This window comes from Mobula hypostoma, chromosome 21 (genome assembly GCF_963921235.1).
Source record: "Mobula hypostoma chromosome 21, sMobHyp1.1, whole genome shotgun sequence".
Classification (NCBI taxonomy): Eukaryota; Metazoa; Chordata; class Chondrichthyes; order Myliobatiformes; family Myliobatidae; genus Mobula; species Mobula hypostoma.
In genome coordinates, this window is record NC_086117.1 from 16,809,933 (window position 1) to 16,829,844 (window position 19,912).

Below are 19,912 nucleotides of genomic sequence, written 5' to 3' on the forward strand. Positions count from 1 at the left end.
GAAGGGTATGTTCCTGTGCAGTATAACCACTCCTCCCCACCTCTGCCCCATCTCCACCCAAACTCCCCCACCTCTCACCCAAGCCACCCTGGCCTTCTCTCCCTGCTCTTTTCAACCTATCTCTTTCATCCATCTCAACTCATCCTCCTCAACTCTCACCACTTCTCCCCTCTATGCCAACTTTTGCTCCCCTCATCCCCCGAACCCCATTTCTCTCCTCCAGCTTCTCTCCTAGCTCCCCATCTTTCAGCTCCATCCAACTGTTGCCCTCTACTCCCCTCATCTCATGCCACTTCTCCCCTCCATGCCAACTTTTGCTCCTTAATCCCCTCGAAACTCTCCAGCTTCTTCCCTAGCTCCCCATCTTCCAACAACATCCAACTGTTGCCCTCTTCTCCCCTCCATGCCAACTTTTGCTCCCTCAACCCCCATTTCTCTCCTCCAAACTCTCCAGCTTCTCCCCTAGCTCCCCATCTCTCAATTCCACCCAACTCTTGCCCCATCGTCGCCATCCTCCCCCATCCCCGCCGTTTCCTCCTTCCACAGAGCCCACGGCTCGCGACCGTCCGCCCGCCTGCCCGTCACCTCGCGCGCTGCCCTCCCCGCACCCCCAACGGTCGCCGCCCTCCCCCGCGCCTCTCAGTCCCCACGCGACGCGGCTCCAATCGGATTTCCCGGCGCCGGCTGGAGACTTTTTTTTCCTCCCTCGCCTTTTCCGAGACAGGAGGTGAAGGAGAAAAACAAGTTTACACACAGGGCATGACGAAAGGGAGGCAGTGAACAGGAAAATCCTATCCCGGCGTGGAGAGAAAAAAAACACCGCCTGCACTACCGCCATTTCAGACCGTTAAATTTCTCTCGAAGGGAAGGGCAGGAAATAAAAAGAAAATTTGGGGAATTCTTAACTTGATTATTTCGAGGTAAGATTATTTTTTATAACTTGTCTTCACTACTGGCCGTCCTTGTCAATACTGCAATATATTATTCAGTTCTACAACAAAGTAGGAAGAACAGATATCAGGAAATAACGATGCCTAGCTTTAAAATTTATGAAGAATCGTAAATGGCACAAGTCATAATTATTATTTTATCCTTATAAGTAATTAAAAGGGTCCTAATTGACATACTATACGGAAAACTTTTTTTCTCTGTTCCTTGTGGATGTTTGACAAGAACATGATTCCCGTTTTCCTGTTGATGCTTTCGCCGTGGCGACGTTATAGCGTATGGCTTTGAGCCCACCCAATCTTGGTGCCTATTGGTGAAGCCTTCATGTTAGAGGCGGGTCATAGCTCCGTTATTAAATTTCGATTCGATAATCAGCCTGCCAATTATTTGAAAGGACAGACTCGTATTGTGTTTGCTCAAAGCGAAAAAAGACTTGAAGGTTTACTCAGGGATTAAACTTTTTGAGTTAAAGGGATAACTTTAAGTCTTCCATCGTCACTCGGCAATAATACGAGAAAGAAAATGTCTCTGTCAACTACCTGTTGACATCTGGTAAGGCATAGGTTGCTGGGGCTAAGTTTGTAGAAACTTTAAATATATATTTTGTTTAAAAATAAAGTTTTAGTTTTGAAGTTTGCTCGTATTTCAAATATTTTCAGAAGATTTGGCAAATTTCAGTGATTAAAATTTCAACAGTATTCATCATAATTAGAACCGATTGTATTACAAATCATAATTGCTGTGCTGATGGGAAATGTACAATATAAGCGAATTATTTATAAATCATGGGATTTGTCTCCGGTTTAATTCTGTGTATACTTGGGTAGTGTACATATATTCAGGAAGGAGGATGTCGTAGATTTAAGAAGTGAGTTTTTTTTCGCTGGGAATTTAAATCAAAATCCGGTGTTCGCCAACCGAGATTAAAATGAATAAACAGGCCGTAGCAAACACTGAAAACAATTATCTTTTAAACTAACTTACTTTTAGTAGTATCCTTCAAGTTTTCTGAGTGAATTATTTCTGTGTAAGTTAAATGAAGTTTATTGTAAAAACCACGGAACCACCCAAGTATGGTTGTCCTTGATGAATGCAGGTGCCGGTAATACTTTTTTTTAATGTTGACAGTACGATCGTACAGCGGAGATTTGTGTAAGTAGTTGAAACGATGACGATGAGCATGATGATTTTTAAAGAAGTTATTGAAGGATGGTTTGACCAGTTGATGGAGCCTTTGCTTTTAATTTGGACTAGACCATGATTTGCTCGCATGACACCATGAAATGTCATCCTTTCCGCTATGATTAATTTGTCTGTGTTAGAAGTGCAGAAAGATATTCTGCGACGCTCGTGGATTCTTCGGGGGCAACCTTGTAGTTTCGCCATTACGGACAGAGAAAATCATTTCATTGTATGTGAAGTGGGGAGACTAGATAAATGCTGAAGTTTATCTTTCCACGGTTTTCACAATCCCCGTTCAGGATGGTTTTTTTTTGCGCCTAGTTGATGTTCAGGAAAAAGGTTTCGGCGGCTTTGAGACTCGAGTTTCTAGATCCATTGTTAAATGAGAAACTGGGTTATTTAGCATTTGAATGGACTAACTTTTGCGCAGATGTTCGGGACGATACAGCACTACAGAACAGCGTTAGAAAAATAATCCCGGACAATTTATGAAATCAGTAATCAATATTATAGCTTCCAGTCGCCCTGATATTTGCTGCAAAAAAAAACTGCTGGAGGAATTCAGCGGATCAAACAGCATTTGTGGATATAGAGGTTCTCGATGATGATCATCACACAAAGTCTACAGATGCTGCTTGACCCGCTGAATTCCTCAGGCGTTTTGCACTTTGTTCCAGATTCCAGCATCTGCAGCCTCTTGTGTTCTTCTCGGAGATTTGCTGTTATAATTGACTTTATGCTCATATTAATTTGAAGGAGCTTGCAAAAATGAAAAACAGAATGACGGTTTCCGGACACCTGACATAAATCAGAAAATATTGAAAAACTCAGCAGATTGACAGTGTCTGTGGAAGAGTTAATATTTCCGATCAAAAACTTAAGCATTCAGTTTGCTGTGATGAAGGGTCTTGGTCCTAAAATGTTAATTGTTTCTCTTTACACAGATGATGCCTGACTAGCTGAATTTTCCCAGCATTTTCTGTTACTGTCACAATATTAGGAAAAATGTACAACATTTACATTGTAGTATGAATCCTTATAGTCTACACCCAAAATATAAGTCAGATTATGAAAAGTGCTGCTGATCTTGTGGATTTCTAGAAGATATTCATTATGTGTTGATATAGAGTTCGAATGAAGAGGACAAGGTTTATCTTAGCAAGAGTTAATTGTATTTTTACATTTTTGACAGATTTCTAACTTTTCGGGAGACTGGAATTGAGGAGTAAGCTCTTCAGATATTTCAAGGTTCCTCCTAAACTGAATTCGCAATATATCTCTCAGTGGGAGAAAGCATCTTAAGGTGTATTACTTTCTAGATACAGGATAGAAGAATTATTCACAAAATAAAAGAGACAACCATGGAGAAAATTTTACTATTAATCCTATTGATTGCTTTGGGATCTCAAAATAAAGCAGGTAAGTTAATGTCAAATATTTATTATGAAAACAGTGAGTAAACATTTTTTTATTACACAAATACCAAACCAATGATTGTCAGTGGAACAGCTGGGCATTAACTTGATGTAACTTTCTTCAAAATGCTGAACCTTCACCATTTGAAGCTGTCCCAAATTACAAAGAACTGAACTACAAATTTTCGAGCATGGTTGGATGACCACACCTTTCTATTTTCAGGCTGAGGAATCTAAAGCTGAGAAAATTCTTGCATCAAAATATAGTAAGGCCTTAGATCATTTGTCTATTAGCATGTTCCTCATTGTTATGTGAATGTAATCATAGAAGTCGGCCAAGTGTCTTGTATCACCATAAGACATAGAAGCAGAATTAGGTCATTCGGCCCATCAATTCTGCTTCGCCACTTGATTGTGCCTGATTTATTTTCCCTCTGAACCCCATTCTCCTGCCATCTCCCTGTAAATTTTAATACCCGTACAAATCAAGAACTTGACAACCTCTGCTTTAAATATACTTTAAATATACCCAATGGCTTGGCCAGTACTGTCATTTGCGGCAATGAATTCCACAGATTCACCACCCTCTGGCTAAAGAAATTCTCCCTCATGTCTGTTCTAAAGCAGTATCTGTTTATTCTGAGGTTTGTCGTAGACTCTCCTACTATTGCAAAAATGCTCTCCCTGTCCACTGCATCGAGGGCTAGCAATATTTGGTAGATTTTAATGAGATGCTCCCTCATTCTTCGAAACCCTAGTGAGTATAGGCTCATATATTAACCATTTTATTCCTGTGATCCCTCTCGTGAACCTCCTCTAGACCTCCTTTTTTAGATATGGGGCCCAAGACTGGTCACAATACTCCAAATGCTGTCTCACCAATGCTTTTGAGATAAATGCTAACATTGCATTTTTCTTCCTTACTATCGACTCAACCTGCAAATTAACCCTAAGGGAATCTTGTATGACAAATCCCGAGTCCCTTTGCAACTCCAATTTCGGAATTTTCTCCCCATTTAGAAAATAGTCTGTGCCTTTATTTCTTCTACCAAAGGGCATCACCATATAATTCTTTACGGTTAGTCCATCTGCCACTTCTTTACCCATTCTCCTACCATGTTCAAGTCCTTCTCCAGACTCTCTGCTTCCTCAACCTTGCCTAACCATTCACCCATCTTTGTATCATCTGCAAACTTGACAATAAATCTATCAATTTCATCATTCAGATTATTTACATATAATGTGAAAAGTAGTGCACCCAATGCAGACCTCTGCAGAACACTATTAGTCACCCACAGCCAAACAGAAAAGGTCCCCTTTGTTCCCACTCTATGCTTCCTGCCAGTCGGCTAATCTTCTATCCATGCTAGTATCTTTCTTGTAATATCATGTGCTCTTACCTTGTTAAGCAGCCTCATGTGCAGCACCTTGTTAAATTCCTTCAGAAAATCCAAGTTAACACTGACTCTCCCTTGTCTATTCTGCCTGTTATTTCCTCAAAGAATTCCAACAGATTTATCAGGCAAGGTTTTCTCTTAAATCAACCATGCTGACTTTGGATTATTTTATTATGTATGTCCAAGTATCTCATAACCTCCTTAATAATGGACTCAAATATTTTGTCAACTACTAAAGTTAAGCTAACTGCCCATAATTTCCTGTCTTTTGCCTCCCGCTCTTCTTAAACAGCAGAGTGACCTTTCAATCTTTCAGTCCCCTGGAACCATTCCAGAAGTTAGTGATTCTTGAATAATCACTACTAATGCCTCTACGATCTCTTCAGCTACCTTCTTCAGTGTAGTCCATCTGTTCCAGGTGATTTATCTACCTTCAGAGTTTCCCAAGCATCTTCTTAGTAATAATGTCTACTGTCAGTTCTGTATCCTTATGAATTTCTGGCATATTACTGATATGTTGCACAATGAAGACCGATTCAATATACTACTTCAGTTCGGGTGCCATTTCTTTGTCCCCATTACTGTCTCTCCAGCATTATTAGACTACTAAAAGTAGTCTAGTATACACTTTTACTTCTCTTTTGCTCTTTATATATCTGGAAAAACATTTGGTATCTTTTTTATATTATTGGCTGGCTTATTTTCATGTTTCATTTTTTCTCTCATTGCATTTTTAGTTGCCTCCGTTGGTTTTTAAAAGCTACTCAATTCTCTAGCTTTCCACTAATTGTATGTCCTTTCTATTGCTTCTTTGCTTCTTTTTTAGCCTTTGTTGCTTCATCTTCACTTTTAGAATGCTGCTTCTTTGGGATGAGTCAAACCTATGTATTTCAAATTACTCCCAGGAACTCCAGCCACTCCTATTCTACCATTATCCCTGTTAGTTTCCTCTGCCAATCAACTTTGGCCAGCTCCTCTTTCATTTCTCTGTAGACCCCTTTACTCCATTGTAATACTGATACATCAGATTTTAGCTTCTCTCTCTCCCTTTCAAACTGCAGTGTGAATTCTACCAGATTATGAGCACAGCATCCTATAATTCTTTTATCTTTAGCTCTCTAATCAAATCTTGTTCTTTACACAACACCCAGTGCAGAATTATCATTTCCCTAGTGGGCTCAACTACAAGCTAATCTAAAATGCCATCTCGTAGGTGTCTACAAATTCCTTCACTTAGGATCCAACACCTACCTGATTTTCCAAATCTACCTGCACATTGAAATCCCCCATGATCAGCAAACATTGCCCTTTTTACATGCCTTTTCTATCTCCTATTTGTAATTTATTTGGAGGCCTGTATATAACTTTCATCAGAGTCTCTTTACCCTTGCAGCTTCTTAACTCTCCCCACAAGGATTCTTCATCGTCCGATGCTATGGCACTTCTTTCAAAAGATTTGATTTAATTCTTTACCAACAGAACCATCCCACTCCCTCTTCCCACTTGCTTGTTCTTTTGCTATGATGTATATCCTTTGATGTTAAGCTCCTAGCTGTGATCTTTTTCAGCCACTACTCACCCAGTGTCATACCTGCCAATTTCTCAGTGCGCTACAAGATCATCTACGTAATTATGTATATTGCTTGCATTCTGATAAAACACCTTCAGTCCTGTATTCACCATCCTTTTCAACTATTGTCTTCATGTTATCTGAAGTTACATTCTCATCTCTTTCAAAACTTATTGTCTTATTTTTATTCTGGAGACTTCTGTATCCCTTTCTGCATTCATTTTCTTTTACTTTATACAACCCAGGCACCAGTCAGATTACACAATCTTCAGGGCTCTTGATCCTTCCAACAGAGTGTTGTGCCTATTCTATACTATTCCCAATTACAAATGCATTTGCTCCCTGAAACATGGTGCTATGGTTCGGTTGTTCATCTTTCCTATAGCCACCACTCTCATTCTCAAAGCGAGCAACAACCTCAGATTTGTTAGACAAGCTCAAGGCTCCTTCAGCACTACCTCTTGGATCCACCTACCTGCCCTACTTGTAGTCACACCCTCTTATCCCTGGACATAAACCAACCTTGAAATTTTAATCTAAATGGTGTGACTGCCACTTGAAACATGGTGCTCAGGCAACCCCTCCCCCCCACCCTGCCCAGATGTGTGACATTTGCAGCATTTGAAGTTTGGATTTCAGATCATCAAATTTCAGCCTGAGTTTCTTGAGCAGCCAACATATACTGCACATATCATCACCAGAAGCCATAATAGGGTCCACCAGTTCCTACATCATGTAGTTACAAAACATCACCTGATCCTGTATCCCTATATCCCTATTTTATTTAATTTGTTGTAATTCATTGTCTTTTCTGTTAAATACTATTTAAAAAAGACCTTTGCAACCTACTCGCCTGTGCTGCCTTGCCAAAGTCTCTTGAACCAAAACTCAGATTTTAGACTTTTCCACTAGCTCACTCATGCAGTGGCCAATCCAAAGTGGCCTCCACCTCTTCTCACTGAAACATCATGAGCAAAAGCCTCAGTTCTCCACTCTAATTTTAGCATTCACACAATGGATAATCAGCTTAAACTTCAGTGAAACTCACATGCAACAAAACTTGCTGTTTTCAACATCCCGAGTCTTGTCAAACCCATATCCCATGATTTCCTTAATATTTAAAACTTTCATTCCCAGCCTTGAATAAATTTCTGCATCATAGTTCCAGAATGCTATTAAGATTGATCCCTGCTTGTTCTCTCCATCCATAGCCAGCAGCCTCTTGACCAGTTGTCTCTGTATTTTTGTTGCTTACAATGAGAACACCTCTGTTTTTAAATTCTAGTGACTCTAGGGATGTCAGCCTTTATGAAAAGGAATAAATAATCAATGTTTTATGCCAAAACATCAATTGTTTATTCCTCTCCATAGCTGGATCTGCTGAGTTTCTCCAGAATTTCATGGGTGTTGCTCTGAATTTTAGCATTTCTTTTGTTTATGACTCGAGGAGTATTTTCTGATTCTAAAGCAAAGCAAATTGTAATGTTAACAGTTATCTTAAAGATCTGTCTTGAGTTTTAAAGATCTCCTGAAGAAAAGCATGAAAATTCTTTTGGTTTCTTGATCGATAATTCCCTCAAATTATGTGATATAAAACATAGTGGTTTTGTCAGAGCTTGGCGTCATGTTTCCAACATTGCAATAGTGATCATCATTGCCACTTTGGTGATTTTTCTGGTTAAATATAACTTTTCAGTCGATGCCACTTTTATTACTTAAATTTCAGGTCACATGCCGGTGATAATAAACCTGATTCTGATCAATCCTCTTAAATGTCTTTTTCATTAAGAATTCTAAATTCGTTAGACAAGATATGTATACGGCATATTCTATCCTTTAAGGTTTTCCAGAACAATCCTGTGTATAGTTTAATTATTAACATCGGAAAAGATGGCATCATTTCAGCTTCATAAATTTGCATTTGCACTCTTGAATAGTTTTGCCTTTAAATAGCTATACTTAATCCTATTGTATATTTTGTAATGTTGTTTTCTATTATGCTGTGACTTTGCAAAAACCGTGACCAATATTTATCTTAAAGTATGTTTATAAATGATTTCATTTACTCTGCCTTGTTTGATAAGTGAGAAATTGAGCATGCAGAGAATTGGAGGAATACTCTGTAAAAGCTTGATTATCTGGCATTTAACAGTCTGTTGCACTCAAGTCTGAGTTAGATACTAAGCCAATGGAGGAGTCAAAGGCAGAGCCACACCAATTCTTAATTATCCAGCACATTTATCTAAACACCACCTGTCAATTTTGGCACACACCAGGTTATATCTCCTTGTTTTTTTGTAGGCCTGCTTAACCTGGACAACACAACCACCAGATATGGCAGTACAGTGGAATATTGACTGCAGGCCCCATGTACTATGTTAGCTTATGTCAATCAAGATTTAGTAATGGCAGTTAAGGTGGATGTGGCTTCAGTTGTTTGTAGCTCCTGAACTTTATTTAGTGTCCCCAGCAATAATGCACACAGCAGATCAACAGCAGTTGCTATTTCATTGGCTCTTCACTCAATCCATGAACTTTGGACGGTGAAAGTGAATACATCATGATGTTCTTCATTGACTACAGCTCAGCATTCAATACTATCATCCCCTCAAAACTAATCAATGAGCTTCAAGACCTAGACCTCAATACAGCTTTGTGCAACTGGAACCTGTATTTCCCCACGTGCAGATCCCAGTCAGTTCAGATTGGCAACAACATTTCCTCCACTATCTCCATCAGCACAGGTGCATCACAAGGTTGTGTGCTTAGATCCCTGCTCTACTTGCTTTATACTTATGACTGTGAGGCTCAGCACAGCTCCAATGCCATATTTAAGTTTGCTGATGACACCACTGTTGTGAGCTGAATCAAAAGTGGTGACGAATCAGCATAAGACCATAAGATGTATGGGCCGTTTGGCCTATCAAGTCTGCTCCGCCATTTCATCATGGCTGATCCAATTTTCCCCAGCCCCAATCTCCTGCCTTTTTCCCCATATCCCTTCGTGTTCTGACCAATCAAGAAGTTATCAACCTTTGCCTTAAATATATATAAAGACTTGGCTTCCACAGCTGCCTGTGGTGAAGAATTCCACAGTTTCACCACTCAGGCTAAAGAAATTCCTCTTCATCTCTGTTCTAAAAGGACACCCTCTTTTCTGAGGCTGTGTCCTCTGGTTTCTGACTCTTCCACCATAGGAAACGTCCTCTCCGCATCCACTCTTAACAAGGCCTTTTACCATTCAATAGGTTTCAATGAGGTCACCCCTCATTCTTTTGAATTCTAGTGTATACAGGCCCAGAGCCATCAAACGCTCTTCTGATGGCAAGCCATTCAATCCTGGAATCATTTTTGTGAGCCTCCTTTGAACCCTTTCCAGTTTCAGCACATTCTTTCGAAGATAAGGGGCCCAAAACTGCTCACAATACTTTAAATGAGTAGTCACCAGTGCTTTATAAAGTCTCAACATTACATCTTTGCCTTTATATTCTAGTCCACTTGAAATGAATGCTAATATTGCATTTGTCTTCCTCACCACAGATTCACCCTCCAGATTAACCTTTAGGGAATCCTGCACAAGGACACCAAAGTCTCTTCCTTTGCATCTCAGATTTTTGTATTTTCTCTCCATTTAGAAAATAATCAACCCTTTCATTTCTTCTACCAAAGTGCATGACCATACCCATATAAGGGGGAGATTGAAATCTAGCTGAGTGGTGCCACAACAACTTCTCACTCAATATCAGCAAGACCAAGGAGCTGATTATTGACTTCAGAAGGAGGAAACTGGAGGTCCATGAGCCAGTCCTGATCGGAGGATCAGAGGTGGAGAAGATCAGCAACTTTAAATTCCTCTTTGTTATCATTTCAGAGGATCTGTCCTGGGTCCAGCAAGTGAGTGCCATTGCAAAGAAAGCACGGCAGGGCCTCTACGTTTTTTTTTAGAGATTTGTGAAGATTTGGCATGTTATCTAAGACATTGACAGACTTCTATAGATGTGAATTGGAGAGTATATTGACTGGTTGCGTCACTACCTGATATGGAAACACCAGTGCCCTTGAACAGAAAGGCCCACAAAAAGTGGTGCGTACAGCCCAGACCATTACAGGCAAATCCCTCCTCACCATTGAGCACATCTACATGGAGAAAAGCAGTATCCATCATCAAGGACATTCACCATCCAGGCCATGCTCTCTTCTCGCCACTGCCATCAGGAGGGAAGTACAGGAGCCTCAGGACCCACACCACCAGGTTCAGGACTACTTATTACCCATCAACCACCAAGCTCTTGAACCAAAGGAGATAACTTCACTCAACTCCATTTGTTCTTGGAAAGAGTGATTACAGTATGATTGAGTTTCTCAGACAAGCGCAGGGTGCAATAGTTCAGTCTAAAACCAGTGTTTTAATGCCTAAACAATGGAGACTACAATGATTTGGCTAGGGTAGACTGGGAACACAGGCTATATGGTAGGACAGTGGAAGACTTTCAAAGAGATTTTTCACGGTACTCAACAAAAGTATATTCCAGTTAAAAGCAAGGACAGTAAAGGTGGGGAGAGCCAGCCCTGGATAACTAAGGAAATAAGAAGACATCTAACTAACAGCTCGTGCATACAAAGTCACCAAGAGTAGTGGGAAACTGGAAGATTGAGAAAACTTTAAAAAGCAACAAATTACCACTAAGCAAGCAATAAAGAAAGGGAAGCTAGATTATGAAAATAAACTAGCACAAAATATAAAAATGGGCAGTAAAAGTTTTTATGATTACATAAAGTGAAAAAGGATGGCTAAAGCTTATGTAGGTCCCTTGGAGGACGAGAAGGGGGAATTGATATTGGGTATTGAGGAAATAGCAGAGGTTTTGAATGACTATTTTGTGTCTGTCTTCGCAGTGGAGGACACTTCTGGCATGCCAGAGAGAGATGTTATGGATGTGATGGCAGGTGGGTACCTCGATACAATTGCTGTCACTAAAGAGGTAGTGCTGAGGAAACCTGTGGGCCTGAAGATAGATAAGTCCCCTAGTCCTGATTGAATGCATCCCAGGGTACAGAAAGAAATGGCGGAAGTTATAGTAGAGGCTTTGGTGATGATTTACGAAAATTCTCTGGACTCCCGGCAGGTCCTGTCCGCTTGGAAGATGGCGAATGTCACGCCACTGTTCAAAAAAGGATATAGGCAAAAGGCAAATAACTATAGGCCGGTTAGTTTAACATCTATAGTTGGGAAAATGCTTGAAACTATCATTAAAGAAGAAATAGTGAGGCATCTGGAAAGAAATGGATCCATCAGGCTGAAGCAGCCTGGATTCAGAAAAGGCAGGTCCTGTTTGACAAACTTACTGAAGTTCTTTGAAGATGTAAAGAGTGCAGTGGATAGAGGCGAACAGATGGATGTAATTTACTAGGATTTCCAGAAGGCATTCAGTAAGGTGCTGCATAAAAGACTTACCAATAAGATAAGGATGTATAGCGTTGGGGGTGATTTAATAGCATGAATAGAAGATTGGTTAACTAATAGAAGGCAGAAAGTTGGGATACTTAGTTGTTTCTCTGGTTGGCAATCAGTGGTGAGTGGTGTGCCGCAGGGGTCAGTGCTGGGCTGCAACTGTTCACAATATACATTAACGATCTGGAAGAGGGGATTGAGTGTAGCGTACACTAAATTGAGTCAAAAGCAAATTGCTCAGAAAATACAGAGAGTCTGCACAGAGATATAAATAGGTTAAGTGAGTGGGTAAGGGTCTGGCAGATGGAGTACTTTGTTGGTAAATGCAAGATCATTCACTTTGGAAGGAAAAATGGAAGATCAGTTATTATTTAAGTGTTTAAAAAATTGCAGCATGCTGCTGTGCAGAGGGTATTAGGAGTGCTTGTCAGTGAATTTCAAAGGGTTGGTTTGCAGGAGCAGCAGGCTATTAAGAAGGCAAATGGAAAGTTGGCCTTCACTGTTGGAGGGATTGAATTTAAGACCAGGGAGGTTATGCTGCAACAGTTCAGGGTGCTAGTGAGGCCACACCTGGAGTACTGGGTGGAGTTTTGGTCTCCTTACTTGAGGAAGAATATACTGGCTTTGGAGGCAGTTCAGAAGTGATTTCAGAGATGAGGGGCTTAGACTCTGAGGAGAGATTGTGTTGCCTGGGACTGTACTCACTGGAATTCAGAAGAATGAAAGGAGATCTTAGAGAAACATATAAAATTATGAAAGGGATAGATAAGATAGAGGCTGGAAAGTTGTTTCCACTAGTAGGTGAGACTAGAACTAGGGGACATAGCCTCAAGATTCGGGGGAGTAGATTTAGGACGGTGATGAGGAGGAACTGCTTTTCCCAGAAAGTGGTGAATCTGTGGAATACTCTGCCCAATGAAGCAGTGGAGGCTAACTCAGTAAATATATTTAAGACAAGGTTGGCTAGATTTTTGCAGAGTAGGGGAATTAAGGATAGTGGGAAAAGGCAGGGAGGTGGAGGTGAGTCCATAGCCAGATCAGCCATGATCTTATTGAATGGTGGAGCAGGCTTGGCGGGCCAAATGACCTAGTTCTGCTCCTATTTCTTATATTCCTATGCCCCGTGTGGTAAACCATGTATATATGTTGTAACTCGGTTGCCTGTCTGGACACACCCCTCTGCTGACTGCCCCTGTGGCTCCTCCCACAGAATCCTGTATAAAGGTGTTCACCTTGCCCCTCCCCCTCAGTCCGGGGGCAGACACTTACTGTGGAGGTCGTATTGTACAGCGAATAAAAGCCTTTCAGTATTTTACCAAACCTCAGTCTTTTGGAGTAATTGAAGGTGCTTCAACTTTATTCGCTGTACATTTTAAAACATGGAACAGGCTCTGAGACCAGACAAATTAGACCTCAATCCGCAAATGCCTGACGCTGGAAACGCTTTCGAACTCTGGCTGGCCTGCTTCGAAGCGTATCTAGAGGAGATTAAAGCGACCGACCCCGTAGCGAAGCGCAGAGTTCTACTCTCCAGGGTCAGTCCACGGGTTTATTCGCTGATCAGAGACCAGCCGAACTATGACGGCGCGATGAACGCACTCAAGACAATACCTGTGGCCGATAAACAGCGTCTATGCTCGGCATCGCTTAGCAACACGGCAACAACGGTCCGGGTAATTGAGTGCTGAGTTTGTCCGGGCCCTACAGACACTCGTGCGGGCCTGCAATTGCCAGGAGCTGACGGCGGCGCGGCATGCAGAACTCCTAGTGAGAGACGCCTTCGTTACGGGGACCAGGTCAGTGTACATGCGCCAGCGGCTGCTGGAAAAAGCTGATCTTACCCTAAATTCGGCGATCGAGCTGGCTGATATGTTGGAGGCTGCTCTGCATAACTCTGAGGCTCTCCAGGCACGCGATCCCCCGATGGCCTCGTGGGCGCCGCAGACCCCGCAACCCGCCGGCGAATCGACCTCGGCTGCAGCCAGTCGTGAGTCCGCGAAGTGCTACTTCTGCAGACTGGAGAAGCACCCCCGGAAACGCTGCGCGGCCCGACAACCTACCTGTTCCAGCTGCGGAAAGAAGGGCCACTTCGCCAAGGTCTGTAAGTCAAAACCGCGAGCGGGATCGAGCAGCGCCACGTGCGAGACGTGGGGGTTGCCATCTTCCCTGCACACTGCCACCACGTGTGAGATATGGGGGCCGCCATCTTCCCTGCACGCCGCCACCATGTGCGAGACATGGGGGCGGCCATCTTGGTTGGTGCCACCTCCCACTGCCTACGACCAACGGGTGCTCACGGGCCACCCCACCGCGCCGGACCAAGACAGCGACCCCACCCTGGCTTCCGTGACCCTCGACCAAAGCGCTCCCCACCAGCTTGCAAGGTCAATGATGGACATCCTGGTGGAGGGGCACAGGACAAGCTGCCTGTTTGACACAGGCAGCACGGAGAGTTTTATCCACCCGGCCACGGTGCAGCATTGTGGACTCATGATACGGCCGGTAAGTCAGAGGGTCACCATGGCCTCCGGGTCGCATACAACAGACATCCGGGGGGGTTGTACAGCGACGCTAGTGGTGCAGGGCACAGAATATCGGGACTTTAAGTTATTGGTCTTGCCTCAACTGTGTGCCCCTGTGCTGTTGGGGTTGGACTTCCAGAGCCACCTGAAAAGCATGACAATGAAGTATGATGGGCCCCTCCCGCCAATTACTGTCATAAATCCCCTGTTTTGTAGAGATATGTCACGTACCCTGCTACTGACCACACACACACACCGGCCCGCGCATCCCACCCAACATCATGCCAACTGCCACACTACCGACACCACTTGCGGCCTCTCCACCCTCAGGATCCCTCCCCCACCGCTGTTCGCCAACCTGACCCCTGACTGTAAACCCATGGCAACTAAAAGCAGGAGGTACAGCGCCGGGGACAGAGCTTTCATTAAGTCGGAGGTGCAGTGGCTGCTCAGGGAGGGGGCCATTGAGGCAAACACAAGTCCTTGGAGGGCACAGGTGGTCGTTGTTCGGAACGGGGAGAAGAATAGGATGGTCGTGGACTATAGCCAGACCATCAATAGGTTCACGCAGCTCGACGCGTACCCTCTACCCCGCATCGCGGATATGGTCAATCAGATAGCACAGTACAAGGTGTGCTCGACCATAGACCTAAAATCCGCTTACCATCAGCTCCCCATCCACCGGGAGGACCGCCCTTACACTGCCTTCGAGGCGGACGGCAGGCTTTATCAATTCCTGCGCGTCCCCTTTGGTGTCACGAATGGTGTATCTGTCTTCCAAGAGGGCAATGGACCAGATGGTGGACCAGTGCCAACTGAAGGCCACGTTCCCATATCTGGATAACATCACCATCTGTGGTCACGACCAGCAGGATCACGACAACAACCTCCAAAAATTTTTCCAAGCGGCCAAATCTTTCAACCTCACCTATAACAAGGACAAGTGTGTATTTGGGACCACCCAACTTGCTATCCTTGGGTGTGTCGTGGAGAATGGAGTCATTGGCCCTGACCCCGACCGTATGCGCCCCCTGTTGGAACTCCCTCTTCCCAATACCCTCAGAGCCCTCAAAAGGTGCCTGGGCTTCCTTTCATATTACGCCCAATGGGTCTCTAACTATGCAGACAAAGTAAGAATAGGGGCCTTGATGGAATAAATAGAAGGGACTTGTTTCCTTGAACAATCATAGACTTTGAGTAATTAGCGGAATGATTAACTGGAATGTGGAGAAGTCTTTTTGCTTGGGATGATAGGAATATGAACTTCAGTTCTTAAGGGAGGTAGACAGAAACCTTGATCATATTAAAAAGTAATCTGTGAAGTAAATGAATAGTTGATGTTTTGTATTGAGATTCTTCATCTGGATTTGGTGCTGCCTCTAAGGTATGTTGAAGCAGGCATCTAATGGATGTAAGTTGTGATAATTATTATCATTGATTTATTGTTGTGACACGTTTCAAGATACAGTGAAAAGATTTTTGTTTTGCATGCCATTCAGAAAGATCATGCCATACATTTTTAATTGAGGAAGTAAAAATAAGACAATGCAGATTATATATTGTTGAAGTTACAGAAAAAGTACAGCGCAAATAGCCAAAGTGAAAGTGCTACAATGAGATAGTTAGAAATCGACTTCATCCTTCTCAATCTGACTGTGTCACCCTGCTATTTGACATTTGTAGATTAAGCTAGTCGGGTATAAGGGATAAGAGTTGAAGATGTTATTGAAGGGATCTTTGCAAGAATAACTGAATTGGCAACATGTGCTCAGTGGCCACTCTATTAGGTACACTTGTACACCTTGTTAATGGAAATATTTAATTACCCAATGTGGCAACAAATCAGTGCAGAAAAATATGCAGACATGGTCAAGAAGTTCAGCAGTTGCTCAGATAAGCATCGGAATGGGGAATAAGTGTGATCTAAGTGACTTTGAGCATGAAATAATCGATGGTGGTACCAGACGGTATGGTTTGAGTATTTCAGAAACTGTTGATCTCTTGGGATTTTCTTGCACTATATTCTCTAAAGTACAGAAACCGCTGATCTCTTGGATTTTCTCACACAATAATCTCTAAAGTTTACAGAGAATGGTGCGAGAAACAAAAAACATCCAGTGAACGGCATGCCTCGTTAATGAGAGAGGTCAGAGGAGAATGGCTAGATTGGTTTAAGTTGACGGGAAGGCGATAGTTACTCAAACGGAATACTCTTTTCTTGCCTCGATGATTGCAACTCCAGTATATCCAAGGCACTTAATGCCATTCCAGACAATGCAGTCTGTTTGACTGACACCTTGTCTATTATCCCAAACATTTACTCTCACTATCACTGAAGTATTGTGAATGTGTTGTGTACCTTCTACAAAGTGAATTCCAATTACCTTCCAGGCCTTTCAAATTCTAGACTTCTGGACTTCTGTCCTTCTAAAAGAGCACGCAACACCACCTGCAAATTCTTGATTTTGCATACTATTTTAATTTGGAAGTATTCAAAGTACATTTACTATCAAAGAATGTATAAATTATACAACCTTGAGATTTGTTTGCTTACAGGCAGTTGCAAAGCAAGGAACCCGAAAGATCCCAATTTAAAAAAAATAAGACCAACCCCCAATGTGCATAGAGGAAAAAAAACAAATCATGCAAACAACAGAAGCGAGCAACAACAACAGCATTCTGATCCAAATCCCTAGAGCAGCCCGGAGTAGGCCCAAAGCCTCAGTATTCAGTTCATCATATTAGAGGGATAAACCACCGCAAATTTCACAGTCATGAAGCACAGCAGCCGGAGGCAGTCTCACACGCTTAACATCATTAAGTCCCCAGTTTATTGCTCCAGTCCTAGATTTCATTGCCAAAGAAGCTATTCTCAACCTCTCCAAATCAGCCCAGGACCCAGAGCAATCCAACTTTGTCCAACTCTCGACACCTTGCCTTTTCAATCTATCTGGGCTAATGTTTAAATTGTCCAAAAAAATGAATCATGCCTTGCATTAGGACCCGGGCTCCACTGCAGTGAATCAATAATCTAATGCTATCCTTTCATTTTACTGGGTCTAAGTCCTGGAATTTAGTATGAAACAGCTCCTATAAGAATTCCTTTACCAGACAGATTATAGTGGTTTAAGGAGGCATTGGCTAACCATCAGTTTTTATAATTGATGATGGAAAATAAATAAATACCAGTCTTAATCATTATTCTTGCATCCATACATAGATATTTAATAAATGCACTGTAACCAAATTAACCTATTACATAACTTGCCATTCATTTATTTCTTGTGTTTTGTTGTTGTGCATTGTAGGAGATCATTTGGTTCATTGAGTCTATGCTTACTTTTTATAAAGCAACTCAGCACGTTTCATCATTCTACTCTTATAGCCATAGTGCAAGTTTTATTTTGTTTGATCATTTCTGCATCTACTATGTTCATGGGCATTGAGCTTTATTACCAGTCCTTGCTGCCATTAAGTCTACAGTGCTTCCCCTCTAATCCTTCTCCAAAATACATCACCTGATAATTATCTTTAATAGAGTCCATCTGCCACTTACTCGCTCATTTCTGGTTTATCTATTTTTTTGTCTGTGTCCTGTTGCAACCACTTAGTATCATTTTTGTTGTTTGTCACATTTTCAAGTTTGGTATCACACGCAAATTTTACATTTTGCACTTTATATAGGTGTCTTGATATTGAAATAGTTTTTTTAAAAAACACTTAGTTCTTGCACTGATCCTTATAGATTCTACCATCTAGTGTGAAAAGGAAACACTTCCCACAACTCATCACTTTTTGTTTGAGTCCGTTATTTTTAATCTCAATAAAAATTAAACTTGCTTTAGTTTCAATATGACAATCAGTGTTTCAGCTGCTTCTTAAGGGAATTTATCCTTGTTCAGCATTTGTAATATCACGGCCAACTAGCACCCGCTGAGGACAAATGGAGATAAGGATCTTAATGTTTAGCCAGTTGGGAGACATTTTGGTGCTGCTTGTTGCCAGCCAGTCTCGCCTTGTTTTTTTGAGTTTTATATTTACACATCAAGTTATGGTTCACACCCTGGTGTCTTGTTTAATGCCCCAGCAGCACTACCCATTTATCGAGTAACAGTTGAATACAAGAACAGAATTGCTCTGTTCAAAACATGGAGTTGTGATTATCTTTGCTTATTTATTTTGTTTCTTTTAATCAGATTTAAAAGTTCTTGGACTTTTAAGTATTTTATTCATTGCTTAAACATTTATCAGTAGAATTAAAATTAAATAATGGAGGTGGATATTGGCAAGTTTTGCACCTGCTTCTTATGCATAAACCATCACAATGCAAGCCAATTTAGTAGTGAGGGAGCATGCATTCAGCCTGAGCTGGCATTTGAAACTCACTGCCAAATATATGGGATCCGATTACTTTTGCATCCTCTCCTTTACTGTGAAGGCTCACATAAAGTAAGGTTGCCAATTGTTTCTTTTGCAGAATTTTTAAAGAACTCAGTATGCCATTCACCATACATTTTTTATCCAATGTAATTCATTGCTTGTATTTATTTTTGTAGTTCTTATTATTTAATTTGATGTTCTGAATTTTATCCTCGTACTGTCTCCAGAATATTAATTGAACATAATTCTTTCCTTTTATTGATTCTGCAGCAGCTAAATTTTTTTGTACAATTATTGTTGAAGCTTTGCAATATAGCAATATTGACCAGTCAGACGGGGTCTAACCTTTTGTGGATGTACCAAAATCTGGCATTTAAGTAGATATGTTAAGTTCCTTTTCTTCAACCTTGAGATGGATATAATACAAGTTCTAAAATATTAAATTATGAATGTTATTCATTATAAAACATAGCGCAGTCTGGCCTTGCATTGTGGTTTAAAGCCTCCAGTGCTATTCTGGGTTAGATCTAAACCAATTTCTATATCTTCTGTTCAGAACCAAGAAACATGTCTATATCATGTCTCCTGACAATCTGTCCACTTATTCCTATTTATTTGCCTTTTATCCATGTTCTTGGTTATACATTTAGGGGTAAAAATCACTTCTGTATCTGAACATTTATAGAAATCGTTTTAATTTGGAAAATTATATTTAACTATTATCAGATCTATAGAGCATACCAAACATGTACAATCATGTGAACTCAATAAAATAGAAAAATATTCAGATTCTACAAATATAGTAGTCATGTATGCTTTATAAGTTCCATAATAGTTAAACAAAAGATGTAGAAATTTGAAATAAAAATGGTGTTTGAACATTCACAATTTCAGTCATCCTTTCTCATAACTTTAAATTATCTGATCCCTTCAACCTTGAAGGCTTCCCAGGTTTTGGAAGACATGTAAATAAATTGCTGAGACAGAAAATCCTTTAATCAATAAACAACAGTTCATTAGTTCACAGTAATTTGGTAGGCTTCAAT

General features: G+C 41.4%; 1 protein-coding gene across 4 annotated transcripts in view; it reads left to right on the forward strand.

Annotated features, from left to right (window-relative positions):
* The first annotated feature begins 714 nt into the window (after positions 1-714).
* Positions 715-19,912, forward strand: part of LOC134359822 (transforming growth factor beta receptor type 3-like) — a 137,601-nt gene continuing 118,403 nt past the window's right edge. For 2 of the 4 annotated variants that reach the window (XM_063073523.1, XM_063073526.1), the window contains exons 1-2: positions 1,355-1,500; positions 3,323-3,549. In XM_063073523.1, the coding sequence (XP_062929593.1) occupies positions 3,492-3,549 (58 nt within the window). In that variant the 5' untranslated portion in view covers positions 1,355-1,500; positions 3,323-3,491. Of the gene's footprint in view, positions 921-1,354; positions 1,501-2,279; positions 2,360-3,322; positions 3,550-19,912 lie in introns of those variants that run through there. The other 2 variants (XM_063073524.1, XM_063073525.1) reach the window with 2 other exon arrangements.